This window comes from Sturnus vulgaris, chromosome 1 (genome assembly GCF_052056855.1).
Source record: "Sturnus vulgaris isolate bStuVul1 chromosome 1, bStuVul1.hap1, whole genome shotgun sequence".
Classification (NCBI taxonomy): Eukaryota; Metazoa; Chordata; class Aves; order Passeriformes; family Sturnidae; genus Sturnus; species Sturnus vulgaris.
This window is the reverse complement of record NC_142243.1, coordinates 23,984,240-24,011,273: the sequence shown is the minus strand read 5'-3', so window position 1 is coordinate 24,011,273 and position 27,034 is coordinate 23,984,240. Positions and strand designations below refer to the sequence as shown.

Below are 27,034 nucleotides of genomic sequence, written 5' to 3'. Positions count from 1 at the left end.
TAAAGTTTTGAATCATCATGATGGGTGACACCAACAGGTTTGTTGGTACTTGCAGTGATTTACACATGGTCTCATCATTGAAGAATTTGAATGATGACTGCACATGCTATTCCTCTGATTACTTGGAAGATTAATTCTTTACTTGACAGTCTGGGTGGCAATGAGCAGAAGCCTCTTTCAGCTCTCTAAAGTCTTACAGAAGGTTATACACAGTATCTGGTTTTCTTGACAGCATTATTTGGAGAATACAACCAGGACGAACAAGGCTGATGACATACTAATCCCATTATCAGTTTTTAACAACATGGGAACAAAGTCCTAAATTATTTGACTGGGTTTGTTGGAATAGAAGCACTTTGAGGATTCTCATCTGCTAAATAGTTTTAGAACAACCAAGATATTAATTGGCAAGGATACTGATGAAATATGCTGATGTTACTCCTTTTTGAAGATATTGAGGCTAATTAAAATAGTCTGTTGTCTTGTGCTGTTTCTCTGTCAATAATGTTTTAGTTTTATTTAGAAATGTCAGCTGTTTCTTAACTGATCACACAATGCATCAAGATTTAATTAGCAAGTTGATTTTTTTAAATAATTGAAGCTTACTGCTTAACAAAACATTGATTGAAATATTTGATACTAAACATTATATCATGTGATATCTGCTTTTCAACTTGCTAACGATGCCTGTGATTAGTCAGGCTGTTTTCACGATCTATGATTGTTGAAAGTAGCAAGTTAATAATGAAGACTAAAAACCTGGTTTTAAAACATGTAAAAACACTGAAATTATTGTTATTTATTTAATAGTTTGATTAAAATCATGTCATTATTATATCATGTTAGTAAGAGTCATGGGTTATCAGTTGTACATTGGAAGACTGATTTTACAGGATGTTTGAATCTTATTCCCTGTGTTTGGTTTTTTTTTTCCTTTTTATTGCTTTTGCAGTGGAGTCATGGGGTAATCCACTAATAAAATCTATTTTGATGTTTGCTATATAAATGTATTCATCTAGTTTAATTTCAGTCATTAAAGAGAACCAGTAGAAGTCAGTAAAGAGTCAGTAAAAATGGTAGCAGTGATAGAACATTTGGTAGGACATGTGGAATGCTTTTCTTATAAAAGACATAATTTTTATTTTTTTAAACAGTGAACTGTTCATTAATATTTTGGGGAAAGGAGACTGACATGCACATTCCTCAGCAGGGTCTCTGACGATGACACATCTGTAGCAGGCTACAATTAAGAGATTGTAAAAGCATTGACAAGACAGGTAAGCTTGCAGGCATGATTTATTTCATTTTTTTTTAACGTGCTTTTTCTTCCTGTGTGTTGTCACTGATTAAAAAAACCACTGATGAGTCACTGATTTAAAACCCCTTGCTGACTACTCATTTAGGCTTCCTGGCAGGAAGAAGTGCAGATGCTACGGGACAGCTGCAGCCACACCTGCCAGCTGCCCGTGCACAGCTGCTCTGCCAGGCAAAGGAGTTCAGGGCAGGTCTCTGTGCAGGGAGCTGCCAGGGAATGGGCCAGAAAGCCACCAGTTAATCACATCAACACAAAAACTGCATTTATTTCACAGACTTGTTCTGTGAAATCATTTACATGAATACAAGCAGTTCCATGGAAATAGAACATAAACACTGTGAATGTTAATGACACCCAGTTGATGTCTGTGTCCAGCCTCTGCTCTGAGATGGAATCATGATTTCGTTATTGTAATTCCAGGAGTTCTACAGAATTAACTTTCGTATGAGGTACTTCCAGTGTATGAAAAAATCATAAATTCAGTATGACTAAAATGGATCTGAAACATTAATCATGCCAGTACCATTTTCATGCTATGCTGTAAGATACTGTAGAATTAAATGTGTTCTTTATAAATTGCATATAGACTCAAGATGTTATTTCACAATATCATAAGGAGATTATATATCTACACACAATGAGCTGTTAACACCTTATATGTGGTTCATTGGGATTTACAAAAAATGTAAGTAAAAATGAAAAGTGACCCCCTGAACATGAATTATAACTATAATCCTTGTCAAGAGATATACATTTTACCTAGTTATGTATAAATCCATGTTTACTGAAAAATGGCAGATGACCCGTGTGGGAAAGAAAAAGGTGACATATAATAAGCAAATACTGTAAAGACAAATCTTTTCATATAGCAATGTCACAAAAAGCAATAATTTTCTTGGATGGTGTATGAAGATGAAAATGTAAATAAAATTACACCTAACAAAGAGAGAGTCAGGCCAGCTGTTATAAAAAGACATTTCCTACTCCCTCCTAAAACTTCAGTTTTAACTCTCTGATTACTTGTTGTATAGACTGTCACACTAGCCCTTCTTCTAAAATTGTGATGATGAGGACATTGCTCCTAACAGAGCTCTAGTTCAAATCTGAAGCACTCAGGAAGAAGGTTTTCTCAGAATCTGTTCATTTTCTGTAAATTTTGCAACACCTAAATTTTGCTGCTCTAAGCATGTAATCCTTTGAGAGATCTCTTTGCCCCAGCAAGGTAAGAAATGGGGCTGTCTGTGAACTTCAGATGGTTTTACCTCAAAGGGCTAAATCTTTGAGCTTCAGTCTGGTGATAGCACTCTTCCCTCCTTTGAAGCAACTGATGCATTTCCCTGAACTTCTGAAAATCAAGTCTCAGGTTATCAATAATGGCAGCTAGCAAATTCCTGTAAGAATTGCTGAGTTCCAGACAGAATCCCATGGAGAGCAGCTTCACAGTGAGCACTACAGGTGACAGCTCTGCAGCTCATTTCTTCTCCTTGGCCTTCTCCTCTGTTTTAGATATGCAAATGATGCTGTGCTTGAAATTTTGGATAAACTGCTTAAATTATCAAAAATTAAATAGAGACATTTTCTGCATTAACTAAATTTACTCTTTATAATATTGTTTGAGACATAAGCATCCAGAGGTGACAGAGAAGTAAATAAATCAACAGCTTCTCAATGTCTGTCCTGAAGTTGGACAGACACAAAACTAAAGTCTTAAGTGCACTCCCACAAATGGAGAGAAAAAAAAATACTGCAGTTATTTGTGGGTTTATTCACTGCAAAAGGAGACTTGGGGTATCTTACAGCAATTACACAGGAGGTCAGCAGGACACCAGCAGGATGCCATGGGCCTTCTTATTGACCAGAACTATTTTATTCTTGCTTCTACAACTCTACCTCCCCCTAGGTGAGACTCCCACTGTACTGTAAGCTCACTGAAAAAGGAGCTGTGGTTTGTGTTTATTTACCTTGTGCAATGCAAGTAGGTGCTGGTCCTATACTGAGGGTCCCACCAGAACACAAACACCAGAGCAGTTAATGAAAAGGCAGCCTGTGGTAGCTGGAATGGCAGTCCAGCTTCTTTAGTGTAATGGACACCACACCTGAAATAGCAAACTCTGAATGGACTCAGTGGTGTTTGCTTTACACTGGAGTACTGGTAAATCCTTCTGGTATCATCCTGGCAAATTAATTCCATTCACTGGTGTAAAGTGAGCCACATCTTTCATATTAGCAGACAAAACCCACATGTGCTAAAGCATTGCAAGAGGTTAAAGAATGAAGGAGAACTTATCTTCGAAAACAAAATTTAAATAATTTAATAATAACGTAATCGTCAGGTTTCCAGTCTAAGTTTCTGTATCCTGCAGTGGCATGCCTGCTATTTCTAAATAAACCGTGGAGGGGAAAAAGACGTGAAAAGCTCCTCTCAGCACTTTATTTAAACTTTTTTGTCAGTCTGTTTCGGCCCTGGGCCGGGACTACAGCTCCCAGCAGCCCCCGCGCGGCCCCGTCGCGCCCGGGCGCGCACCCAGCGGCCCGCGCGCCTAGCGCTGTCGTGGCGCTCGCGGGTTAAGGGTCCGCGGCCGCCGCGCCAGGCCCCACCGTGTCCCCGCGGCGCTCCCGGCCTCCTCCTCATCCTCCTCTTCTTCCTCCTTCTCCTCGTCCCGCTCCTCCCGCGGCAGCTTAGGGCAGAGCCATGAGGCGCGCGGGGCTGGGTAAGCGCGGCGCGGGGCCTGGCCGAGACACGGCAGGGCCCGGCCCCTGTCAGGGCGGGGGGCGTGAGGGGAGCTGAGAGTTGTGGCGCGGCTCGGGAGCATTGGCGGGGAAAGGCCCTCACCCCTGCCTCTTCTTCTGGCCCAGCTGGATTTACGGAGCAGCGCTAGGGTTTGTGTTTTTCATAGAATCATAGTTTCGGTTTGGAAGGGATCTCAAAGACCATTTTGGGTCCACCTCCCCATACCGTCGTACCTTCCTCTAGATCAGGTTGCTCAGAGGCCCATCCAGCCTGGCCTTGAACACTTCTGGGATGGGGCACCCACATCTTCTTTGGGAGGCCTGTTGCAGTGCCTCACCACCTTCGCTGTAAAGCATTGTTTTCTAAAATTGCATTTAAACCTACTGTCTTTCAATTTGAACCCCTTCCCCTTGTCCTGTCTCTGCATGTTCTTGTAAATAGTCTTGCTTCATTTAGTGCTGTTGTTTAGTTGTTCTAACACCATGTTTGAGCCGTGTTCCCATGGATAGGCAGATTTGTTGCTCTTCTGTCAAGTCCTTTCCAAATTCAGAAATTGTTCTTTTGGGTTTGTTTTTTTTTTTTTTTTTTTTTTTTTAGTGCTTCTGTATGTTTTCCTGCCATGTTTAGGGAGTAAAAACCACAAGAATCCCAACTATTATAAATTTATTACAGATATAATCTGGTGCATATTGGGAAATCCTTGCAGAGTTCCTGCTGAGTGTTTTGAGCAGCATAGGCCTCATTTTTCAGCCAGGAGTCATGTCGATGACTAGAAGGAAACTTTGAACTCCCACGTCATGTTTTACAACCATGTGGGTGCTGTGACGGCACTGTAAAGCTTAGGAGATGTTTACACCTCTGAAATGTATGACTGAGTTCTGGGGCTTCCTCCTAGAAAGTGTTCAGGTGTGTCTGGCACTACCCTAGATTTACTCCTACACTTCAGATTTGTATTGTGCAGTACTATTTTCATGAAATAAAACAAGTCTTGGGAACACTTCTTAGTGCATCAAGAGAGGTGTTAGGATGTTTATCATTAAAAAGTAGGCATTTGATAGTGCTTAGATCTTCAGTCCTTTCCTTTGTCAGACTGACAGCTCCCTCTTGGTTGGAGTGGAGGCCACCCAGCTGTGTGCTGTTTAGGAGGAGGGGATGGATGTTTATGCAAGGAGTTATGAAGAAAGAGCATGCCTGCTTTAGCCTGTCTCTGGCAAACAATGCCTTAGGGATCATCCTGAAACTGTTTTTTAAAAACATCTTCTGGAAGGTTAAGCAGAACACTTACATGTCTGTTAACAGCTGCAGTAAAATTTTCTGCTTTACCTTGACATTTCAGCCGTCACTTCAGAACTATAGGCTGGAAATAGAAGCTGGGTACCAGCACCTCTGCAGTTGTCACCAGCTTGTCACCTGGTACCTCTCTCTTAGCCCACAATTATGTTTGGTTGTGTCCCTGTCACATGCCAATGAGCAGTGTAGCAGGACAGCCCATAGAACTGCCATGCTGAAGTTTCTGTGCTTCCCATGAATAGTTGTAGCCAGGCTTCTTCCTTCTGCTTCCTATGACATAAAAGAAGCAGCTGTGTCTGTTGAAAAGGTTTGGGGCACTTGTTCATGCCTGCATTGTCACAGTCTATTTAAGAGACCCAGTTTTGGTGTTTTGGCATGAAGCCGTATGGTATCTTAACCTTATGGTATCATAATCAAGATCATGTGTCACTTGATAGGAAGCACTGTAGTTAGATGCACTTGTAAAAACAGACACAGTGAGAACAACCCTGACTCCATAAATCATAACATTTTACTCACTTTTCTGTGTTAGGCATTGGCACTTTTAATTTAGGTCCAGGTAGAAAGGCTTCTTGAATCACTGATGAAATGAAAACGTGCATTTCATTGCAGTCTACAACTTCCTTGTGAGGGGAAGAGGAGGGGCGGGCACTGATCTCTTCTCTTTGGTGACCAGTGAAAGGACTTGCGTCAGGGGAAGTTTAGGTTTGATATTAGAAAAAAGGTCTTCACCCAGAGGGTGTTTGGCCACTGGATCAGGCCCCCCAGGGAAGTGGTCACAGCACCAAGCCTGACAGAGTTCCAGAAGGGTTTGGACAACAGTGTTGGGCACATGGTGTGACTCGTGAAGATGGTCCTGTGCAGCACCAGGAGCTGGACTTGTATGAGCCTTGTAGTCCCTTCTAACACAGAAGATTCTGTGATTCAGTCTTGTTGAAGATCTATCTAGCTTAACTTAGAGTAACAATTTACAAGTACAAATGAAAAAATTTTCATTACTTAGATCTAAAGGATGGCTTAATGAGTAAATATAAAATATCAAAATAGTATTGTAATGCTGTATTTTAAAATGTTAATATTATGTATGCCGAGCATATAGTGAAGCTTTCTGAGACAGAGCTCTCAACGTGAATGTGGTTGGTGTCTTCTCTCCTTTTTTTTCTCAAAAACAAAAAGTGCACCTAAACACAAAAGTCTTTAAAGTGTATTTAAAAGGCATTCATTTTTATGCGTCATTCTCACTAGGCAAGAAAATACTTATTAATGTTACAACTGGATTATTAGTTGAATTAATCTAGTGGGATCTTTATCATAAAGCTTATAGTAGTTCTTTTCTGGTTGCCTTTCTAAGTCTTTATCTCCATTGTTTTCAGTTCTTAGATTGGAGGTCTAAGACTGATTTTTGTCTTAACTGGATATAACTTTAATTCTCCTGTGCCCATGCTGCTGTCCAACTGCTGTCTGTAGGAGATCTTTATTAGAGGTTGGAGGAGGTGAATGTGTGGGGCTGAGCAGCTTTCATTTCCTTCTGCCCCTCATACTGTGCTGACTGAGTCGTCTGGATGACAGTTCTGAAGCTCCATCATCCCCAGTAAAAGGCAGGAGCAAGGATAGAACTGCAGAATGGTGACTGAAACAGCAGTGCTCTGCTCAGAGGCCTAGCTTCTGCTCTGAGGTCTTGTTTATAAAGAAACTCACATGATCATAGTATAGTTTCTCCTTTAAAGGTGTGGTTGAGTGATTTTTTTTTGTTAGAGAACAGTCTCGACTTTCCTGTTTTCAGTTTGAATTTACCACATTTAATGGCCTCAGTGTTTTGTTCACGTCTCCTTGAAGTGCCTGGATTGAGTTCCATAGAACTCATCTGAAAACACTATCAAGGAAAAAGAAAATTACAGCTATTCCTCAGTTTCTCTTCTTTTATTTGCATATTAAAGGGTAACTTTAGTTAGAAAAAGGCTGGGTCTCTGCTCCAGTGGTGTTGTGTCTCTGACTACTGACTGTTGTGTTTACAGGCGATGGGGCAGCTGCAGGGAGCTATGGCTATGCCAACAGTGGCTACAGTGTTTACGAGGAAGAGAATGACAGGTTGACAGAAAGTCTGCGTACAAAAGTCAGTGCCATTAAATCGGTACGTATTTAACTACAGTGCTATCACCACATTCATTAAATTCTATTGTGTGAGTCAGGGAAAGAGCAGACTTAGTTTAAAACAAAAATTTAAAACTATGCTATGTTAACCTGGTTGGATGTCAGGTGACCACCAAAGCTGCTCTATCACTACTCAGGTGGATGGACAAGGGAGGAAAAAGTCCAATAAAAGGTTCATGCATCAAGATAAGGGCAGGGAGAGATCACTCACCCATTACCATTATGAGCAAAACAGACTTGACCTGGGGAAATGATTTTATTGACAGTCAAATCAGTAGGGTAATGAGAAATAAGACTTTAAATGCTTTGCCACTACCTTTCCCTTTTTCCTGGGCTTAATTTCACTCTCAATTTTCTCTATTTCTTAACCCTTAGTGGTGCAGGGGAATGGGGAATGGGAATTGCAGTAAAAAAAAAAAAAGTAATGTAGAAACAGCTTTTAGAAATAGCATGCTAATATCCTCTGAAGGAAAAGTTTGGTGTTCTGATGATTCTATTCCTTTCAGAGATTGAGGACTTCTTTCAAACAAGTCTAACTGAAAGACAGCTCTGAGATTAAAGTCGTCTGGATTTCTTGTTCTTAAAAGCTTAAAGTTTTATAAAGCACATTCCAGTGAATTTTTTAGGCCTGAACTCACTTGAAGTCTTACTGCTAATATGGCTGCTTAAAATTGGTTTAGTCTCAAAGAGAAAGCAAACAGGTTTAGAATAAGAATTTGGAGTGAGTTGACGGGTAAAAAAAAAAGCTTTTGACCCTTGTTATCAAATTTCATTTCTTGTCTCCTGCTGTGGTATGTTATATTTCAAAATCCATGTATGTCAACAGAGCAGTTCATCGTGCCCCAAGGAGCTCTTTCTGGAGTTGCATCTTTTAGTGCAATGGGATAATCTTGGCATATGGAATAGCCTTCACATAATCTTCCAAGAAGCCTCATGTAAAATCAGTTTCACTCTTGATTGAAATACACTGGTATAAGATAATGAGAGTCAAGTTTTGACATGTGAAAACAAATGGGTTTTGGCTAATCCAAAGCATGGAGTGCATCTCTCTCCATCCTGTGAGTTGAGCAGGTTGTTCAAGGCCAGAATGCTGATACCAGAGGAACAGCTGTTAAGACTCAGGCTCAGTGCCAGTTCTCCCCTGTTTAACTCCAGAGCTGCTTTAAGCCAAGGCTCTTCTGGCTGGCTCAAAGGCATCACCTTTGTGATGTTGTAGCTCCAGCTGTACCTGTTCTCATACCTCCCTGATTCCAACCCTAACCTGACTTCACTTCCTGGCTTGACCTGGGACCTGTCTCATCAGGCTTCTGCCCAGGCTGTTGCTGGCCCTGGTCTCAGGACTGGCTCTCCCTGGCCTGTGCCGCTTTCCTCCTTGTCCTGCCGTGCCCTTCTGTTCTATGACACAAAGCAGAGGAAGGCTACACAGGTTCACTGAACAAAGTCCCGTTCATAGCACAGCAGCAGCTTGGCAGAAGAGATGTGTCTGCAGGTTACAAGTATCAACTCCAGCAACACTTTGAGTCAAAACAGTGCTCATGGTTCTCTCTGCTGTGTGCCAGCAGTTTTAACAGTTTTTCTGGAAAATGGGTTATTGTTACTTCAGGCTTGACTAGATCTTGAGTTTTTAAAAGTCCATGCAATAACTCAAGTAAGACATTATCTGGAAAAGGGGAAGAGGAGCATTGAGTACTTTTTGTGTCTCTTTAGACTCATCTAGTTAGATGAAAAATCTTTATTTCCTTAAGGGTTATTGATAGAATACTTTGCATGTTATTTTGTTTTTTGAAAATATCAGGTATTGCTTTCACTGGGGAAATGCTAGTCACGTCACGTATTTTGGACTGGATTCTCTATGTATTAACTGATTACTCATACTTAATACCTTTTATTTTTCATTTTTGGGGTTTTTTTATAGCTTTCTATTGAAATTGGAACAGAAGTTAAAAACCAGAATAAAATGTTATCAGAAATTGTAAGTATTGAATAACTAGCTTTCTTTAAATATGGGTCAGGATTAGAAGTTAATAATGTAAAGCATCCTGTCTTTTAGTATGAACATGGGTATTAAAATATTGACAGCTTATTGTTCTAACATGTGACTGGTTTATCAGCAGGATCAGTATTTCTGTTCAAAAAGATAAGATGTGCAAATACATTATGCTTCAGATACAAGTATATATTTTCAATTAGCAAATGTCTAATATCATTAAAAAGACTATTCTATATTTAATTTTATTCGAGAATGGAAGAAGGAAGCAAAAAATAAGGGAGTCAAAAATACCTTTTTTGCTTACACTTTGCTTTGGCTTGGGGTAAAAATAGCACTGGGTAAATGGGTGAAAGTTTTTCCTGTTTAATTTTTGCCTCAAAAATAATTTTAGTTTTGGAAACTTTGAAGAAACAGGAAAAATTATATTTAGTGAGCTATAAGGGTATTTCTGTTCTCAGAGGAACATGTTTTTTATTCTTCTGTTTGCTTTTTTTTTTTGAAATGTAGGAGAATGATTTTGACTCTACGGGTGGACTTCTAGGTGCAACTATGGGCAGACTGAGAACACTCTCCAGAGGAAGCCAGACAAAGCTGTTATGCTACATGATGCTCTTTTCATTATTTGTTTTTTTTGTAATATACTGGATTATTAAACTGAGGTGATGCATGTTACCTCTGGTTTACATTGTGTAATTTCAACTCGAGTCTTAGTTAATGAAGACATTGATTTAAAGTGGCACATTTTGTGGATAAAACACAGTGAAATTGTTGTAAATTGCATTAACAATTAATGCGAAGTTTTATGTACAGTTTTCTTAATGTATCAGAGTTTTTCCATCGTCCCCTGTTTTGGGGGGATTATTTGTAAATATGCAGAAACTGATAGTGTAGCGGGATGGATTTTTTTAGGGGAAAATAATTTTTAGAATTGATTGAAAAAATTCAAAGAAAAATGGTTATTTGAAAATGAAGTAATTGCAGAATTTCAAAGCTTTCTTTTTCATTCTGCTTTTCATTCTGGGCCATGCTCTAAATTAGAGCACCAGTTTCAGGCATAAAGTAATTTCGGTTGCAGAAGGACAAAGAATCTGTGGATCTTTCTAAACAGATCTTACCTGTGGATTTTTAAAAGGCTGGCCTGAAGCTAGAAAATGTAATAGTGGTACCCCTAAAATTACTTTTGTGGTTAGATGTGATAATGTTTAAGTAGCTTAAACTACTTTTTGGCAAGAAGTTACTTAAAACTGGATTTATATTTTTTAATTTAAATGTGACAGATCATGTTTACACATCTACTCTTTTAAGCAAATGCCTTTCATCATTGGGACCAACCAATATGGACACAGTACAAATATTTTCTTTATATTTAAAGTATTTAAAACTGAAATGATTCCATTGAATCACTTGAACTTCTACCATTAGTATGTTTACTTTTCAATTAGTGATAGTCCCTAAATCTATAGTGCTTGATGTCTGAAATACAATGGCAGATATTTTGAATTTTATTTTAGAGCATATTATGGTGCATTTGTTGGAGGCACAGTCACATTAAGACGCTTATTATTTTGAAGACTTATTTTGAATACTTAGCTTTGGCTCACCAAGTAGTTTCTAATCATTGAGGCTATTATATTGCTGAGTTTAAAACTAAAAAAAAAATTAAGTTTCCTAGATACTGAAATTGTATCCACAATTTTTGAAAAACTTTTCTAGAAATACTGTATGATGTCTTATCATTAATAACCAATTATGAACTTACAAATAAAGTGTCCTGTAGTATTATCCTCGCTAGTGTTGTTAATACACATTTTTTTCTACTGTAGAATACCGGTGTATTTTTTTTGAAATGGTGCTGTATTTAAGGGGCAATTTTAATTTTTTTAGTCAATAATACAGGCTGCCTCCTCCAGCTTAAAATGGCTGTTTTAGGAAGACTTTAAGTAATTCTGCACAGTTTTCATATTAACGTGTTTATTTTTTTATTTTATAATATCTTTATATTAACATGTTTATTTTAATATTTTTATTAATAATTATGCACAGAACATGATACATTGCTGCTGAAGTTCAGGCTGCTGCAAGCTCCAGATACACTTATGTTTGTAGAATTCTGCAAATAAAAATTGAACACTACTCCCATCACCAAAAATCCATGACAGAGTGAAGTACAAATTGATATGGATTCAGCAAAGATGACAGAGCTCATTTTGATGATTGCTTGCTAAAAGTGAAAGATAGGGAAGGTACCTGTAATTGAGAGGAAAGGCACTGTTCTGGGTTTGCTTATGGCAGGGAATCATTTGTGTCATAATTGTTCATCTTGAAAGCAAAGCTATACTGAAAAGAGATTAAGCTACATAGCTTTCATTCATATGGAAGTTTGGTTTTGTAATGTTCAGCTTAGATGCTCTAAAGTGCAGATAAAGCTTGACTAAAGAACAAATTTTTTTCTGTGTGCTTAGCATGGGTCATTGGAAAACTTAAGTTAACCCACTGAAAAAACAGAATGCAGGAGGCTGCAAGCTTTCAGAGTGCTTCATATCAACAAAAATTTGACACTGGAAAACACAGAGTGGTAATGGCGAAAGACCTTGGTGCATTTTGATGGCAAAATTACTGATCTCTTTTCCACTTGAAGTGTACTGGCTGCTTGTCACCTTTAGTGTGCAGCACAAGTCACGCTCTTGCTTTCTTAATATTCAAGGAAGATTGGAGATGCGTCACTCTTGGAAGTATATCCATGTATTTGCATATGATGGAAAGCATGGTTTCGTCTGAGCCACCTCCTATTGACATCAGTCTCAAGTCCCTGCAGAAATAGAAAGGTTAGATTTAAACATTTGCATGCTGTTCTGATGGTGCTCTGCTGGACAGCTTGCCCAGAATTACGTACACATGGCATAGGAACTCCACGTGCCTGCAGAACACCTCATCCAGTGGCCCCTGGGCAGGTGGTCTGTGGTGCTTCCCACAGCATCCCTGCTGGGCCTGTCCCAAACCTGTAGGTGCCTAAGCCTGAAGCTGAACTGTAGGAGGGGAGGGAGCTTTCCCAAGGCCAGCAGCAAAAAGCGTTGCAGCACTTAAAATTTGTTTAAGTGTGGTAAGAGTCGACCAGCCCGAGGTATTGGAGAATTGCACAGAAAGGGTACAATTTCTATTCATGGTTTTTAACCAGTCCAGGTTTTCTTAATGGCTATGTAAGATCTGGTAAAAGCCTTATTAGTATTATATAGTACCTTAATGTTACATAGTAGAATATTACAAGTAGTGTTGTAAAGTATTCTAGTACAGTTTTATATAGTATATAGAGCTTCTGTGCTTTAAAAATGAATGGCTGCTTCAAGAATATTTACTCTTTGATTTGATATTTCTAATCACACTCGTTTAAAACCTGCCATTACCATCCCTAAGTCATCCCTAGCAGTGTTGCCTAAGTTCCCAGTACTAGCCAGAGTGCTAACTGCTGCAGCCTCGAGCAATTTTACTCACAAATATTTTACCTCTGGGGAGAAGAAAAAAACACCACCTATAAAACTACTAGAACAATTCTAAACAACCTCTACTTAACAACCTGAAGATTCCCCACCTTCCTATGGGCCTTGCTGAAGGCAGCAGACCTGGAACAGTGGTAGGTTGCTCGTTCTTAGCACTGTGGTGCTGTCTGCTTTGTCAAGCTGCAGAAAGCCCCTGCCAATGCTCAGCATTTGGCATCTTCACTGTAGCAACAGCAAGTAACTAATCCTGAGAACTCCTCTGTGATGTCAATAGAAATCCTCTCTCTGCAGCAGGAATCCTGGACACACGGGGCTTGTTTATATGAAGTTATAAACAGGCAGTGGTAAGATCTGGCTTTGGTGGTGTGTGTGACAGACAAGTCAGGCTGTCACATATAGACACACTTCAACAAAACAGAACACCTTTCATATGTTTTGTGCTTGTGTGTATCTTTACGAATTTGCTGATAATTATATTTTTGTCTCTATGGGTGAGATAAGGAATATCTCTTCCAGAATCTACAGCCAGGTGACCAGCTGATGTCTCCTCTGGGGAGAAAGGACAGAAGGTTTCCCCTAATTTAAGCGGATTAAGATGACAAAAGACAAATGATTTCAATCTAGTAGTTCTCTTCTAGGAAAGAAACTTGCTTTCATCATAAGAAAACAAAACCATGGGATTAACTATCCTGCCAGAAACTCTATAAGAAAGCTGGGGAAGAGGACATAGGAAAGTCCGCTTGTATAGCAGTTATTTAATGTATGCTTATGGTTTGATAGTTTATATTATATCAAGAATGCATTATTAATACATCACATAAATATTTCAATATATATAAATACTGGAATTTAATTGCTTTTGTAAGGGACATTGTTAGGCTACTGCTGTAAATGCTTTCGATCTGGCTCCGTAAGATTTTGCTTTTGATTTCTGCATCCCCTTTTTGTTGCCACATGACAGAGCAGCACATCCTGAACTACCTGCTGCCCTGCTGAGGTGAGCACCAACCTGTGGTGGCTTCCCCCGACCAAGAACCATGAGGAAACAGCCTGCAGCACACCAGCCAGTTTGTAAAGGTGTCATTTTGAGGAGCCAAACCTCTAGCTACTTGCTGAATGCTGTTGAATGCTGTTTTCTTTAGAGAGTGGGAGTTAAACTGAGGAAGGAGAGAAATCCAATTATTGTGTTCTTTCTCTCTAAAATATTCCCTACAAAGAGTTTCCTTACATTCAGGAAATCCCATGAAATACTCACTGTAGATTATAAGACTTCACTCAACCACATCAAGAAATATAAATGGTAAAAATTAATCCACATTTTAATGAATAAAAGCAAAAAAATTCTTCAATGTCAAGTTAAAAACTGCACTTAGGAGGGAGGGTGAGGAGCTATTCCCACTCACCAAACTCAATTCAGGTTATCAATAACTTCTAGTTAGGTAGCAACAGGAAAAAAAAGCTCTCCTTGTTGTCAAATCGTGTTTCCCATCTCCATAGAAGCAATGTCATACAGCCTTCTGAAATGTGTCAAGCACTGCTTCAAGGAGAAAAAAAAGCTCCTTTTAATCTTGGACTACCCTAATTTGAAGGTTATGAGGTAACAAAGTTGTTCAAATTATTAGGAACCCTCTAATTAAGAGCCTGAAAATGTAATTCTGAATAGTGTCATCCTAAATAGTCTGCTGTTTAACATCCCTCTGCACCCTGAGTGACATTTGGACCTTGTTTCACACAAGCTAAGCCATGTATGTCTACTACCCTGCTCCTAAAACTTTTGGTCCCTGTTTTCCTAATAACTGGGGCTGGTCCTTATCCTAGTCTGAGCTCTCTCTTATGTGTGATTTCCCTAGCCATAATGCAGGGACAGGTACCCATTCACAGCACAAGCAAATTTTTAGATATTGTAATGTGCTCTATGCAGCTCCTGGCACACTAAATCTGTCTGTAGCTTCAAGTTGGTCAAATGCGATCGTGTTTGCACTTGTGCCTTCCAGTACCATTTATTACCAGCTGAGAAGCTGCTCTACACTACATTTTCCTCTGGAAAACCATATGGAATTGGATTGAAGTCCTTTCTGTTCCTAAACAATCTGAGAGGAGCCTGCTGCACTATATACAATGCAGGTCTCTTCACAAAACTTCAAACTCCTGCCAAAATAAACAGAAATTTTCTTTCCCTTTTCTGGCAGTGCTGGTCAGACATGGGGAAGAAAGGGAGTTTTGGTGGCTTAAGCCCTGTTTTCCCCTAATAGCCTGGCTTTATGGCAGTGGTTCCTCATAGATGCTGCTCTCCACTTCCCTGGTTAGAAATCCTTACCAAGGTCTGCATCGCTCAGAGTAGCACTGCTTCCCAGGCCATTTATACACTGCTTCTTTTCAGCACGAACTTGATTACAAAACCTTTACCCTTTTTTTTTTTTTTTTTTTTTTATGACTAACGATTTTTAGGTTTTAATTATTTTAAGGTTTTATTACTGCCAAGAATTTTCTCCAAAAAATGTACTGATGAACCTTCAAGCCTAATATTTTGTGACTTCTTCTATCTTCAGACTCAGCTAGATTAGTTATAGGCTGTCCAAATTATGCAGAATCTGAAGGAGGCTTTGTTCTAGTGGGAAGAATTTGAGCTGGTGCCACCCAGGGCAGCAGGCCTCTGACCAGACTGGCACAGCCCACAGCTGTGCCTGCCAGCTCCCATGACCCCGTCCCTTCCCCCTCAGGGACATTCTGAAGGCCAAGATGAGGGAATAGGCATCACCTTGGCTTGCTCTAAGCATAAAGCACAAAGTAGAGCATAGCTCTACTTTAAAGTCATCACTGTACAGCTGCCTGCTTTGATTTGCTGTCTTAAAGGTTGATGCCATGCGCTTCATCTCCTAAAACCCTTCTCAAGGTACTCATAAAAGTCAAAGTGGTAGACAGGCATCTGTCTCAAAGCCTCGGCAGAAAAAGGGGGACACTGCAGATTTCACAGATGACAGGAATTGGTATTAAGTCTTGTCTCAGCAGTTAGCTAGAGACTTCAAAGCAAATTGTTTTTGTCAGCAGAAATGGATAGGTTTCATTTTGTTTGGTACAACTATAAATTGCTGTAATGAAAAAAACTGATTAAACCCCCCCAGCTGTCCGGACTCACTCAAGTTTAGACATGTTTTGTAAAGAATGAAAAATTATAAATAATGAAATAAAAAATGAAACTGAATGAAGTATTTGAACTAACTTTTTAAATATGCAAAGGAAAAAAAAATCTAGATGGAAATATATTACTTATTTTAAAAATCCACTTAAAATTATACAGAAGTTTGTTTTTTAACTATCCTCAATTACAAAAAGACCTGCATATTGCAATAACTACGTGACAGTCGAGGAGAAAATGAAAACGTGTTTCTTCTGCAGCTATGCATTTGCAATGCTATTTACACTTTTGTTTCACATGTGTAGTCAATATTTTTCACTACTGCTTTCTCTAGTCTTTTACAATGTAGCAAGTAAAGAAATGATAGCATTCTCCCCATCACAGCCCACAAGAGTAAAACTTGTATGAACTGGAAGCAGTTAGACATGGTGTTTAGTAACAATTAAAAAAAAAAAAAACAACAAACCAAACTCTTTTAAGAAGACCACATTAAGTTCTTCCTATAACAACTGAAGTGCACATACTTACTATTAAAATGTATGGATCACTACCTGAAATTTTTTAACACTCATGAAATATGAAAATTGAAATAAACTTGATACTAAAAGGTTTCTTTCATCTCTCATAACCTGGGTTTTTCATATATATGATGGGTTTGTTCAATAATTGATTTTTGCCAAATCATGATGCCTTTAAGGCCTTCCAGACAGATGCAAGAAAAATAAAAACAAGCATGACTCCAGGCTAGTGCTTTCCTTCTCCAGAATCCTGCTATTAGGGTACAGTTTGGAAAGTCCATTCTTCATGAGTTTTATATTGGCTTGTATTTTTCTATGATACCTTTAGATATTTGGGCTCTATGGTTTTTTTTAAACCTCTTCTCCTTATTAGAATCTGTACAAGTGAGACATTTACATATATAAAATCAAGCCAGTATAGACACCTACACAGAGAAGCAGCTCTCTTCTAGAGAATAGGTGCTTAAGAAATGCCAGTTGTTCTACAAAGTTTAAAATGTTAGTGATTAATGACAGATATGAGTGAAGTAAGTTGGCAAACAGTTTTGTGCCATTTCTGTTCATGAACTCTAACTGACACTAGTAACTAAAATTCAGAGACTTCACGTACTAACCATGCATTTGTGCTGTGTGTTCTTTGAGGAGTGACTAACAGCCCGATGTGTCGAAGACTAACCAACCTTTCTTTGGAAACTTCATAAAGATTATGCTGCAAAAATGTTTGTACATTAGGACTAGATGTCCTGCTGTGCAATTATACTGCAGCTACTGGACAAACATCACAGTGACGTGAATGGTTACTCAGACTGCTGTACGAAAAAGAGCAGCTTTAGGGAAGTTGCTGCTTTGCTTATTGTTACAGATTAACAAGATTCTGACTTGAACCTGTAATTGTTTATTTAGGTAAAACTCTCCTTGTCCCTTCCTGGACCTTTGGTTACTCAATGGTGGAATTTTACTGATGCATAGAAAATTTCAGAGTATAAATATCACACTGTCTTTAGCCTTATTTATAACAGTGTTTGTTTTAGAGATAGATACATTTCTTTAGCCAGCTGTGTTCGCCAACAGGAAACACTCTGGATTTCTTCTAAGGAAAACTGTGACTGTGCTGGTGTACTTGGAAACCACTCTGGTGGAATGCACAGAGAAAAGCCCTGCTCACAGTTAGCACTACTATACTGGGCTACAAAATCTTTAAAAAGAAAAGCTACGTAAAAGCACATACACATTAATCTGTACAGACTACAACATTTACAGTAAGTGCTGCAAGACTTCATTTTATTCAGAGTGCCTGCTGCAGTAGCTCTTAACATCTCCATCACCAGTGACCATTAGTTGTTAAAATAAGGCTGTGAAAAAAATAACTAAGGAAAACCATCAGATTGACAGCTGGCTTAAAACCACCATCATAAAGCAGGCTAATTTCAGGAGTCCACTTATCAAAAATACTGAGATCTCTTAACTTACTGCAATGGCATTCTTGTTCATAAAATGCTTTCAAAAATAGAAAAAGTTAACTCAACCTACCTAAGAAGAAACAAACATTTTGCAGATTTTCTCAAGTGTTCTGCTCTCACTTTACACAGACACATTTACCAAAACTTTCAACTAACTGAACCACTCATTTGGCAAACTTTGGATTAGGTATTGTCCATATAAGGGGTTAACATAAAGCTGTTACTGCAAGAAAATATAAGGTCAATTTTGGTACTTCTACAGAATATAAGACACTGAGACCAGATACCAAGAAAACAGTTTCCTTAAGGAGAATTTTGGTCTAAGTAGATAGAGACGAAAATTTGAAGGGACTTCAGTTGATTTGGAAAAAGGCCTCTGCACCATTTTAATGACCTAACGACTTTCTGGAAGCAATTACATTTCTCATATGTCTCACATGGTATCTAATGTGACTAAGAGGGTGGAGAATGCTATCAGAACAGACTACTGCAGAAGTGGGGAACTCCAGTTGCACACATATCTGGGGAAAAACATAAAGCTGATTTTCATTAATTTTAGAAGAAAGCTTCTGGTTTTAGTTCTGTTCTTGTAATCAGGATTACAAGCAAATAAAAAGCAAAGAGAAAAAAAAGTCACTGGTTGGTAGCTCTCAATTTTCCCCCCTTTTTCCTACTCTGTGGCAGATACCAGAGGACCATCAGAGAAAATACTGAGTTTTCTGCTTTCATTTGACATTTAAGCTAACCTGTGAGCAGTTCAAACTGTAATGCAAAGCCAAGACTTGGCAAAAGAATAGTAACCTCTGACACTTAGTGTCCAAAGTGAATTGCTCTGGGTGTCCTGGAATCCACAACCCACTTCAGTGACATGCTATGAAGTGGAACAAGACCATTCACACTGATGAGGAGCTGGCATTCTTTTCAAGTAGGTGATTGTTTAACGGGGAATTTAAGAGGCTGAATTTCAGTTAAAGCCACTTTTTCATCACTTCCTTACCTGTAAAACCTACTGACAAGAACTTCACTGGTGAATCCCATTCCTCCCCAAAACTGGAGACAGCTATCAGTCACTTCACGGGTCAGACGACCTGCTTTTAGCTTAGCCATGGAAGCAAATTTTGTCACATCGTTGCCTTCTACATAGAGAGCTAAAAAACAAAAAGAAGAGATACAAAAGCAGTCACTCTGCAAATCACCTCCCCGCGCTCCTCTAGCCTGATGAGGTTCTTTGCAGGAAGGGAAGCCCATCAGGGAAGCAGATGTGGTGGCTCACCCACGGCGCGGTGCAGCAGCGAGCGCAGCAGCTCCACCTCGGTTGCCAGCTCGGCCAGGCGGAAATGCACGGTTTGGTTGTGCAGGACAGGCTGCCCAAACACCTTCCGCTGCCGCGTGTACTCGATAGTTTCCTGTATAACAGTTTCCATTTGGGTCAGGGCTGGAAGAAACAAAGCACACAACAAGATCTCATTTGAGCCAGATCTGTTGAAAAAAAAAAGGTTTTTTCACATTGTACAACCAACACATTACGTTTTTTAAAGCAAATTGTTCTGTACACTCGTTTTGGAGTAAAGCTTCAATTCTGAGAAGAGTCTGGTACCTTCTTTTACCTTGAAGACATCAATCTCACTTGAGTCCCAAATTGCTGAGACCTGGAGGAGAGGGAAGGGAAGTGGGTAGGAAAGAGGGAGAGTCACAGAAAGCAGGACCAACATGATGAGGTAAACTTTATGCTTAGTATGTCGTTTGGGGCCCTAGCAAAAGCTTGTGGCAACTCCTGCTTTTCATGCTACCTGTGTCCTGAAGATTTGTTAAAATCCTGGAAAAAAAATCTGAAGGCATACAGTGTAGTGTGCTTGTGAGGAACACTGTAGGAATGTAAACAGAAGGAAGCCTTCATGGAGATGGCAGAAACTTATTCTGAGATCATGGAATGCAAATGGACTGCTTATTACATCTGCATTCTGTGATCAAATCCCAGTATAGAGAAGAAAAAATTCATATCCACTTAAAAAAAAACATTAAATAATTCTCCTAAAGGAAACAGAATGAAAATAGGGTACTGCTGTAAAACAGGTGAGAGACGCAGCAGATGATGCTTTAAAGCAGAACTAGTTTGCTGCTTCTTTTTGTGCAAACTGAGACATATCCCATTTTAAAAATGAAAATAACGGAAGTTTATTTTCCAAGGTAAACCAGCCTTGAAGTGAATGACTAAGCTATCAGTCTCTTGCAGTGTAGCTGGGATAACAGCAGGTACAGAATGTGTGGAGAATTTTGTTTGGCAAATGTGGACGCATCTTACTATGACAAGCAGCAGGGCATGATTTCACAAATCTATCTGTATGAGAATGGTCATATTTCCTCTTTTCAAAATATGCATATCCACATCCATTTGCATTTAGAGTCAAAACCACAAAACTCTGAATGTGAAATGCAAAATAAACCCAAGCCTTGAACTGCTATGAAATCCCTTTTCCTACCTGCCAGTCACTCACGTGATAGTCCCTTGCAGGAGCACGGTGTGGTTCCACGTACCTTTTTGCTTTGTTTTCAAGATCATTCCTATTTAAATCTCATCTCTATACTGCTCTCCTGTGTAGATTCAGCATCCCACCAATTCTTCCTGCCATGGTTATTCACCATCACTTTCACAGAGCACCATTTTTCACATGATGTCTCTACATTCCATAGGGTGATCAGTTTTTCTCATTACCTAAATATTCCCCCCCCCCCCCTTTCTCATACAACTAACCTCAATGCTTATTTTTCAAAAGAGCGTATACAGTAATGTCCTCATTTCTTCTGTGTTAACACACTATGTTGACACCCAAATGCTGGCTTTCTGGACAGGAAAATAAATTTCTGTTTTCAGGAACATCTCTTGAATAGAAATACTGTCCTTCCAAAAGACAATGTCACACAACACCGTAGCATATGTAACACCAACAGCTTTTTTACTTGTATGTCTGTGGTCTCCAGCTTGAGAAATGTAAAGAAACAGCAAGGAGTATCCAGGCACCACTTGTCCCTTTCCCTCAGACGGAAATCTGGGAAGAATACAGCAAAGTCTGAGCTGCTGGGGGGGAAACTAAACAGTGCATGCCAGTGCTAGGAAAGCAGAAGGGAGGTGGAAAGGAAAAAGACGAGGGATTAATCTTGTGTTGGTCTGCCAGAGCAAGGTGATCCAGCACAGCTTGTGTGGTTCCCAGCATCCAGCACCAGGGAAAGAGGGAATGGGAAACAGCAAAGAGGAAGCAGGAGCAAGAGCAGGTGGTACGAAACAGGACAGAAACTGTTTAGGTCCTGCTTGAAAAAGGTCTAAAGATCACAAAGGCACTTTGGCCAAACTCTGCTCAGGCTGTCACCACACATCATGGCTCAGACTGGGGTTCTGGGAAAACTGCTCTTATAGTGTCCACCTCTCCAATTCACTGCCTCCTTCCTGCCCTTGCTGATCCATCCTCCTGTTTCCTTAGCTGCCATTACTACCCTTCTTATTTCAGGAACTGTCATTTGCACACAGAAACAAACAGAGGAAATCTAAGGACTGTCCTGGGCTGCTTCAAAAGAGGCCATCAGGTCAAGGGTCGTGATTCTCTCCCTCTACTCTGTTCTCCTAAGACCCTATCTGGAGTACTGCATCCAGCTCTGGAGCCCACATTACAAAACAGACATTGATCTATTGGAGCAGGTCCAGAGGAGGGCCCTAAAGAAGATTACAGGGCTGGAACATCTCTCCCAGGAGGACAGGCTAGGAGTGTCGGGGTTGTTCAGCCCGGATCAGTGCAGGCTCTGAGGCAGCCTTATTTCAGCCTTTTCATAAATAAATGGAACTTCTAAGACAGATGGGGACAGAGTTTTCACCAGATCCTGTAGTATCAGGACAAGGGGGACTGGTTTTAAATTGAAAGAATGTAGATTTAGATTGAACCTAAGGAAGAATGATTTGGAATTGGAACTACATAATCTTTAGGGTCCCTTCCAACCCAAATCATTCTATCATTCTAAGAAATTCCTTATGAGAGTGGTGAGACACTGGAACCTACCTGTTGCCCAGAGCAGTTGTGGGTGCCCTATGACATGTCCATTCCCTGGCCATGTTCAAGGTCAGGATGGATGGGGCTTTGAACAACCTGGTTTAGTGAAAGGTGTCCCTGCCCGTGGTGGAGGGGTTGGACGTGATGAAATTTAAAGGTCCAAACCATTCTGTGATGCTGACGACAGGAATTCAGAGCTCTGAGCACAGCTCTAACATGGCAAAGCTTGGCTGTGTAGCAAATAGCACCAAAATGCAGCACACTGTGAATACCATGACAGCCAACAGCTGTGTTCAGCAAGATAACAGCACACAACATTTTTTACCAGTCATACAAATTCAGAGAAATGCCATTCATAATGTGGAACCCCCTTCTTATTCTGTGTATTTGTTTCTTTTTTTATACAATGTTCCCCACATCCTCAGGCAAACTTAGCCCCATGGGTTTCAACTGACAGCACATGCAGGAAATGTCACTCTAGAGCCTAAGGAATGCATGGCCCACCACACAGCTGAGAATTGTGAAAGCACTTGAAGTTGCCAAATGCAGAATAATCTTCCTCGTATTGCCATCCAACTTACATTATTCCATTTGAAACGTCTGCTCACTGTAAAGACACTTTGTCTTGTTGCTATGTTTCCTCTCATAAGAAAAGGAAACTAGTATATTTTTCTTAGGTTGTGACTTATCATTCTAATGAAACATACAGTGAGCTCTAAGCTGAGCAATCTGATTCTTAAGAACGTGTGTTGCCCATGCAAAAGGATCTGTCATCCTGCTTACTGGCCATGACTCAATGGTGCTCATAAAACTGAAGTCACAGGAGCAAATAGAAGTCATTAGAAAAGTGCCATTCTGCTCTCACATGCACTCTTTGTCTCTGAGTTAAGCAATTCACAAAACAACTGTTTGCTTTTTTTGCCATAGCAACATTCTTTTCCTGTGATCAGTGCAACAGGTCCTCAAATGGACAGCGTTTACCAAGTGTCACAACATGGGAGACACATGGCACCTCTTTTCTTTTAGTGAAGCAAGAAACACAGTGACTTTGACCAATGCCTTTGATAATGTGTTACTCAGAAGAAGAGACCACACCTGGGACCAAATTTTGCAATTCCAGGAAGTTAGTTTTCCATTTGTATTTTAAACCTGTTTGACTGAAAATAGATTTTAAAAGGAAAAAAAAAAAAAGGTGAAGAAAGATACTGGCCACAAAGAAGATAATTAAGATAATTAATAAACAAAGAGAAGTCTAGAGCATGTGATACTTGAAACCAAAAATACAGAGAACTCCCACCAAACAAAGAGAAACAGAACAAAATACCCCAAACACAACAAAATAACACCCAGAAAGGAAAAACAGACCAGAATATCAGTCAACGGAAGCAGTGAAAGTGAGGATGCCAGGACTGGTATAAGGCATTTAAAAGCAGACTGATGATTTTCAATGTCACAGTCATGAACTGGGAAAGAATAGAAATGTCCTACTGAGGGGCAGAAGACCAGGATTAAACATGCAGACCTAATCACAAAACTACTGAAGACATTTACATTGCTTCACACCTCTGAACCTTCAGCAGAGCAGTCGTGGTTGAACGTATGTGAAATCATTTGCAGGACTGGAAGTTAACACCTCTAGATGCTGTGGTACAACAAACTGCACCCATCAAGTACTGGGCTCCCTTCTGAACACTGGTTACTCTTTTTCTTGTTTACCACAATTGGTGATCTCTGAAGTTTGCAGCTTGGCCCAAACCATGGACCCATTGTCCCTGCTGCCAGTGCTTTTATGCATTTCCTATCAGATAGCTGAAGAGAAGCAAACCCAAGGGTCCAGCAAGGTTTACACAGTAGCCCCTGCAGAAGGCAGCTCCCTCTCCTTGGTGATGTCCCAGACTCTTCCTCCCTGATGGCCCCTGCCTGGCCATAGCAGGTGAGGAAGTGATGCCCTTCCCAGGCTGCTCATTCAGGGCAAGGGTTCACCTGCTCCTGCTAAGTTGTTCTGGACAAAAAAAAAAAAAAGAATTGAAACCTGGTGTTCCAGTTCCTGGCAGAGCACAGCGACAGCCAGGCAGTTGTGCAAGACTGGACAGTACTAAGCTGCCCGTGGTTTTAGCAGGAGTGATCTAACCTGCCAGGCTTTGTGTATTGATGCTGTCAGTGCACGTCACTTTTGCCTAGAGCATGACTAATGCTGCCCCTACTCTGCTGCCTGGGGAGTCTCACTGCAGCCCAGAGCTTCTGATGGTTTGTTTAATTTAGATTTCAAACTGAGCATAAAAATGCACAATGCACATCCTTGCAGTGCGTATACACCTCAGTTAAAGCAGAAGCAGTGGTAGGATCACAACTCCTGCTTGTCTGAGTCTGCAGTGACATCCTCAGCAAGTTCAACCTCCTGTCCTTTGCTAAAACTACTCTCACATGTACTATTTATCTCAGGCTGAACTAAGAACATTGTATCAAAAACCTATTTTTTTTTAAAAGGCATTTGAACTCCAAAATACTTGGTCTTGGATGAGCCCAAAACAGTGAGTGTTTTTTTATTTGTTCACTGAATCAAAACACCAATTCTTAGAATGCTCAATTCCCCAGCCACACACAGACAGGGAATGCACAAGGGCATGAATACAGTGACATTATTTAGACAACTCTGGAATCTAAAGAGGACCGACCTTCTTACAGTGAACCACATTATACTTAACTTGAAGAAGCAAACACTGGGGGAAAGGGAGAAAGTTTGCACGCCGAAAATAGACAATTCACACTCGGATGTGGTTTTCTGGAATATCCAGAATCCATATAACCCAAATACATGGATTTGAGTACAACCTGAGTTCTGAGTAACATAAACTCTGTGACAACATAACTTCAATGTGGTGCTGTACCACTTATGTCCAAAGTGTACAGAGGTAAAACAGATCTGCAAAACAAAGCTCTGACATCCTGCAAGAGCCACTTCTTTACACAGCCAGTAAGTTAATTTCCTGAAATCCATGATAAGCATCATAACTCACTGTATTACAGGAAAAGTCACCATCCTTCTATTTCATGACAGTATTTTGATAGCTTTTGCACTATATTTGTAATAGACATAACATGATGCCATATTTTCTTATCAGCAGAGAAGCACCAAGAGAAAGAAACAAGGCAAAAAGAGCCTCTGTGATGTCTCACAAAATATGTTCTCCTTCAGGTTTTCCTACAGAAGGGAATGTCGTCTGTATTCGGGCTATGACGGATTTCAAAAACAGATCCTAAAAGGTCATCACAACTTACAAGAAAAGAAAAGTGCTGTTTGCCATGCAAAGAGTGACCCCCGTGTCCCTGCCCTGCTGCAGAAGCATGAATGAAGGATGACTTACCACTGGCCACTCCCCACAGCCGCTCCTCTTGGAATTGCAACATCTGGTACGTAAAACCCTTTCCTTCCTCACCGATGAGGTTTTTGCAGGGGACTCTTACATCTTCAAAAAAGATCTGAGCTGTGTCCGATGCCCTCATACCCAGTTTGTCTATCTTTTTAGCAACATGAATGCCTGAAGAGAAAGGTGTATGAGAAAGACCATAAAAAATAAAAGCACTATGAACAAGTACAATGTTTTCAGAAAGAAAAGTCTGCAGATGTGAATGTATGTTCCAAGACAACAGTGAAATCTATCTTTAGGAAAAACATAACAGTATTCTGGCCCAAATCCTATTTTAAAAGGTTTTTCCACTTCATTAAACCAGCAAATCAGAAACTTTAAAAGTAAAAGTCCCACTTTTCATTATGTCCCCAAATAATAAATATTTACTAGTCATAATACTCTTACTCCACACAGGTCTTCAATGCAATATTTATTTGTTTATGTTTGATTTTTATCTAACATTATAATAAAATGCTGAAATTCTATTTGGCAATATTTGCCAAGAGCCTGCACTGCTATGAAACACTGCACAAATATCCCCTAAGGACAAAACCAGAGTTATGTTTTAAGCTGCAGCTATGAGTATTTCCCCTCCTGGAAATCCTCTTCTTTCCCTATCTTCTTCATTTATCCTCCCCTTCCTAGGCTACGTTGATTTTTTCGGGTACAGTGATCACTTTGAGTTTTCATGTTTATGAGGAGGGTTTGCTTCCCCACAAGACACAGCTCTGACTCTGACCCCACGTGCACTGCTCTGTTGAAGATGAACCTGGTTTGTTCAGCTCTGGCCACACAAGGGTTCAGCTACCTCATCACACCAGCAGGACTCCTTTCCAATGTTTGTTTTTTCATAGCTACAAAGTTCTTTTTGCTGCTGTTCAGATGCAAGCACGGTTTACCACTGTGCCACAAGAGTAACAAGCACCCACTGTTTTCCCGTGGCAATTCTCCTGTCTTCATCTTTTATCTCCCTGTTGATCAGGAGCTAATTCAAATATTCAGGGTGAAAGTCAAGAATGTTTCAAAAGCAAAAGGAGGACAACAACCAGGCATAAGGATTTGTGCATAACACTTAATTGCACCTGACAAGTCTGTATATGTAGCAAAACAGTCCCCCAACTCAGCATATATATCTTTGCCAGAAAACCAAAGCTTTTTACTACTCACATACACGTTATTCCAACTAGTTTTCTGATGAGGAGGTATTCTGTTGTTATTTTCCTCTTTATTCTTTTTCAGTCCTCTACTACTCTCTGGCATGGCTCGGTAGAAGATGATTGGTCACCACACAATTGCTGTGGTCCCTCTGTACTTTTTGTACCTTGTTATTCTTCCCAACTTTCAGAGAACATATCTTTCTGAACTAATACAGATGTCTCAACTTCTACTCACAGGAGGCCTTCAGCCATATGAAAATTACTTTGGTTTTGTAGGCAGAAGTTGGCAGTAATTTCCTTCAAATTTACTCTCTCTGGCTGCACTAAATAAGGTTATGGAAATTT

The 27,034-nt window shown here is 39.9% G+C and overlaps 2 protein-coding genes across 2 annotated transcripts in view; one reads left to right on the top strand and one right to left on the bottom strand.

Moving 5' to 3' along the window:
- Positions 1-3,834: 3,834 nt before the first annotated feature.
- Positions 3,835-11,259, top strand: BET1 (Bet1 golgi vesicular membrane trafficking protein). Its single transcript, XM_014875627.2, has 4 exons — positions 3,835-4,026; positions 7,352-7,467; positions 9,403-9,459; positions 9,985-11,259. Exons 1-4 carry the CDS (start codon positions 4,008-4,010, stop codon positions 10,138-10,140), a joined length of 348 nt encoding a protein of 115 aa, XP_014731113.1. The 5' UTR covers positions 3,835-4,007; the 3' UTR covers positions 10,141-11,259.
- A 172-nt stretch (positions 11,260-11,431) lies between these two features.
- LOC106852767 (putative acyl-CoA dehydrogenase 6) overlaps positions 11,432-27,034 on the bottom strand; it is a 77,535-nt gene continuing 61,932 nt past the window's right edge. The window contains exons 6-9 of the mRNA XM_014875591.2: positions 25,488-25,661; positions 19,359-19,520; positions 19,083-19,233; positions 11,432-12,286 (exon numbers count right to left, since the gene is read on the bottom strand). Coding sequence (XP_014731077.2) covers positions 12,154-12,286; positions 19,083-19,233; positions 19,359-19,520; positions 25,488-25,661 — 620 coding nt within the window. The 3' untranslated portion in view covers positions 11,432-12,153. The remainder of the gene's footprint in view (positions 12,287-19,082; positions 19,234-19,358; positions 19,521-25,487; positions 25,662-27,034) is intronic.

Excerpts from the sequence above, each read along its gene's own strand:
- BET1 (XM_014875627.2), top strand. Across the intron at positions 7,468-9,402 it reads AAGTCAGTGCCATTAAATCG|CTTTCTATTGAAATTGGAAC; the intron begins GTACGTATTTAA and ends GTTTTTTTATAG. Across the intron at positions 9,460-9,984 it reads ATAAAATGTTATCAGAAATT|GAGAATGATTTTGACTCTAC; the intron begins GTAAGTATTGAA and ends TTTGAAATGTAG.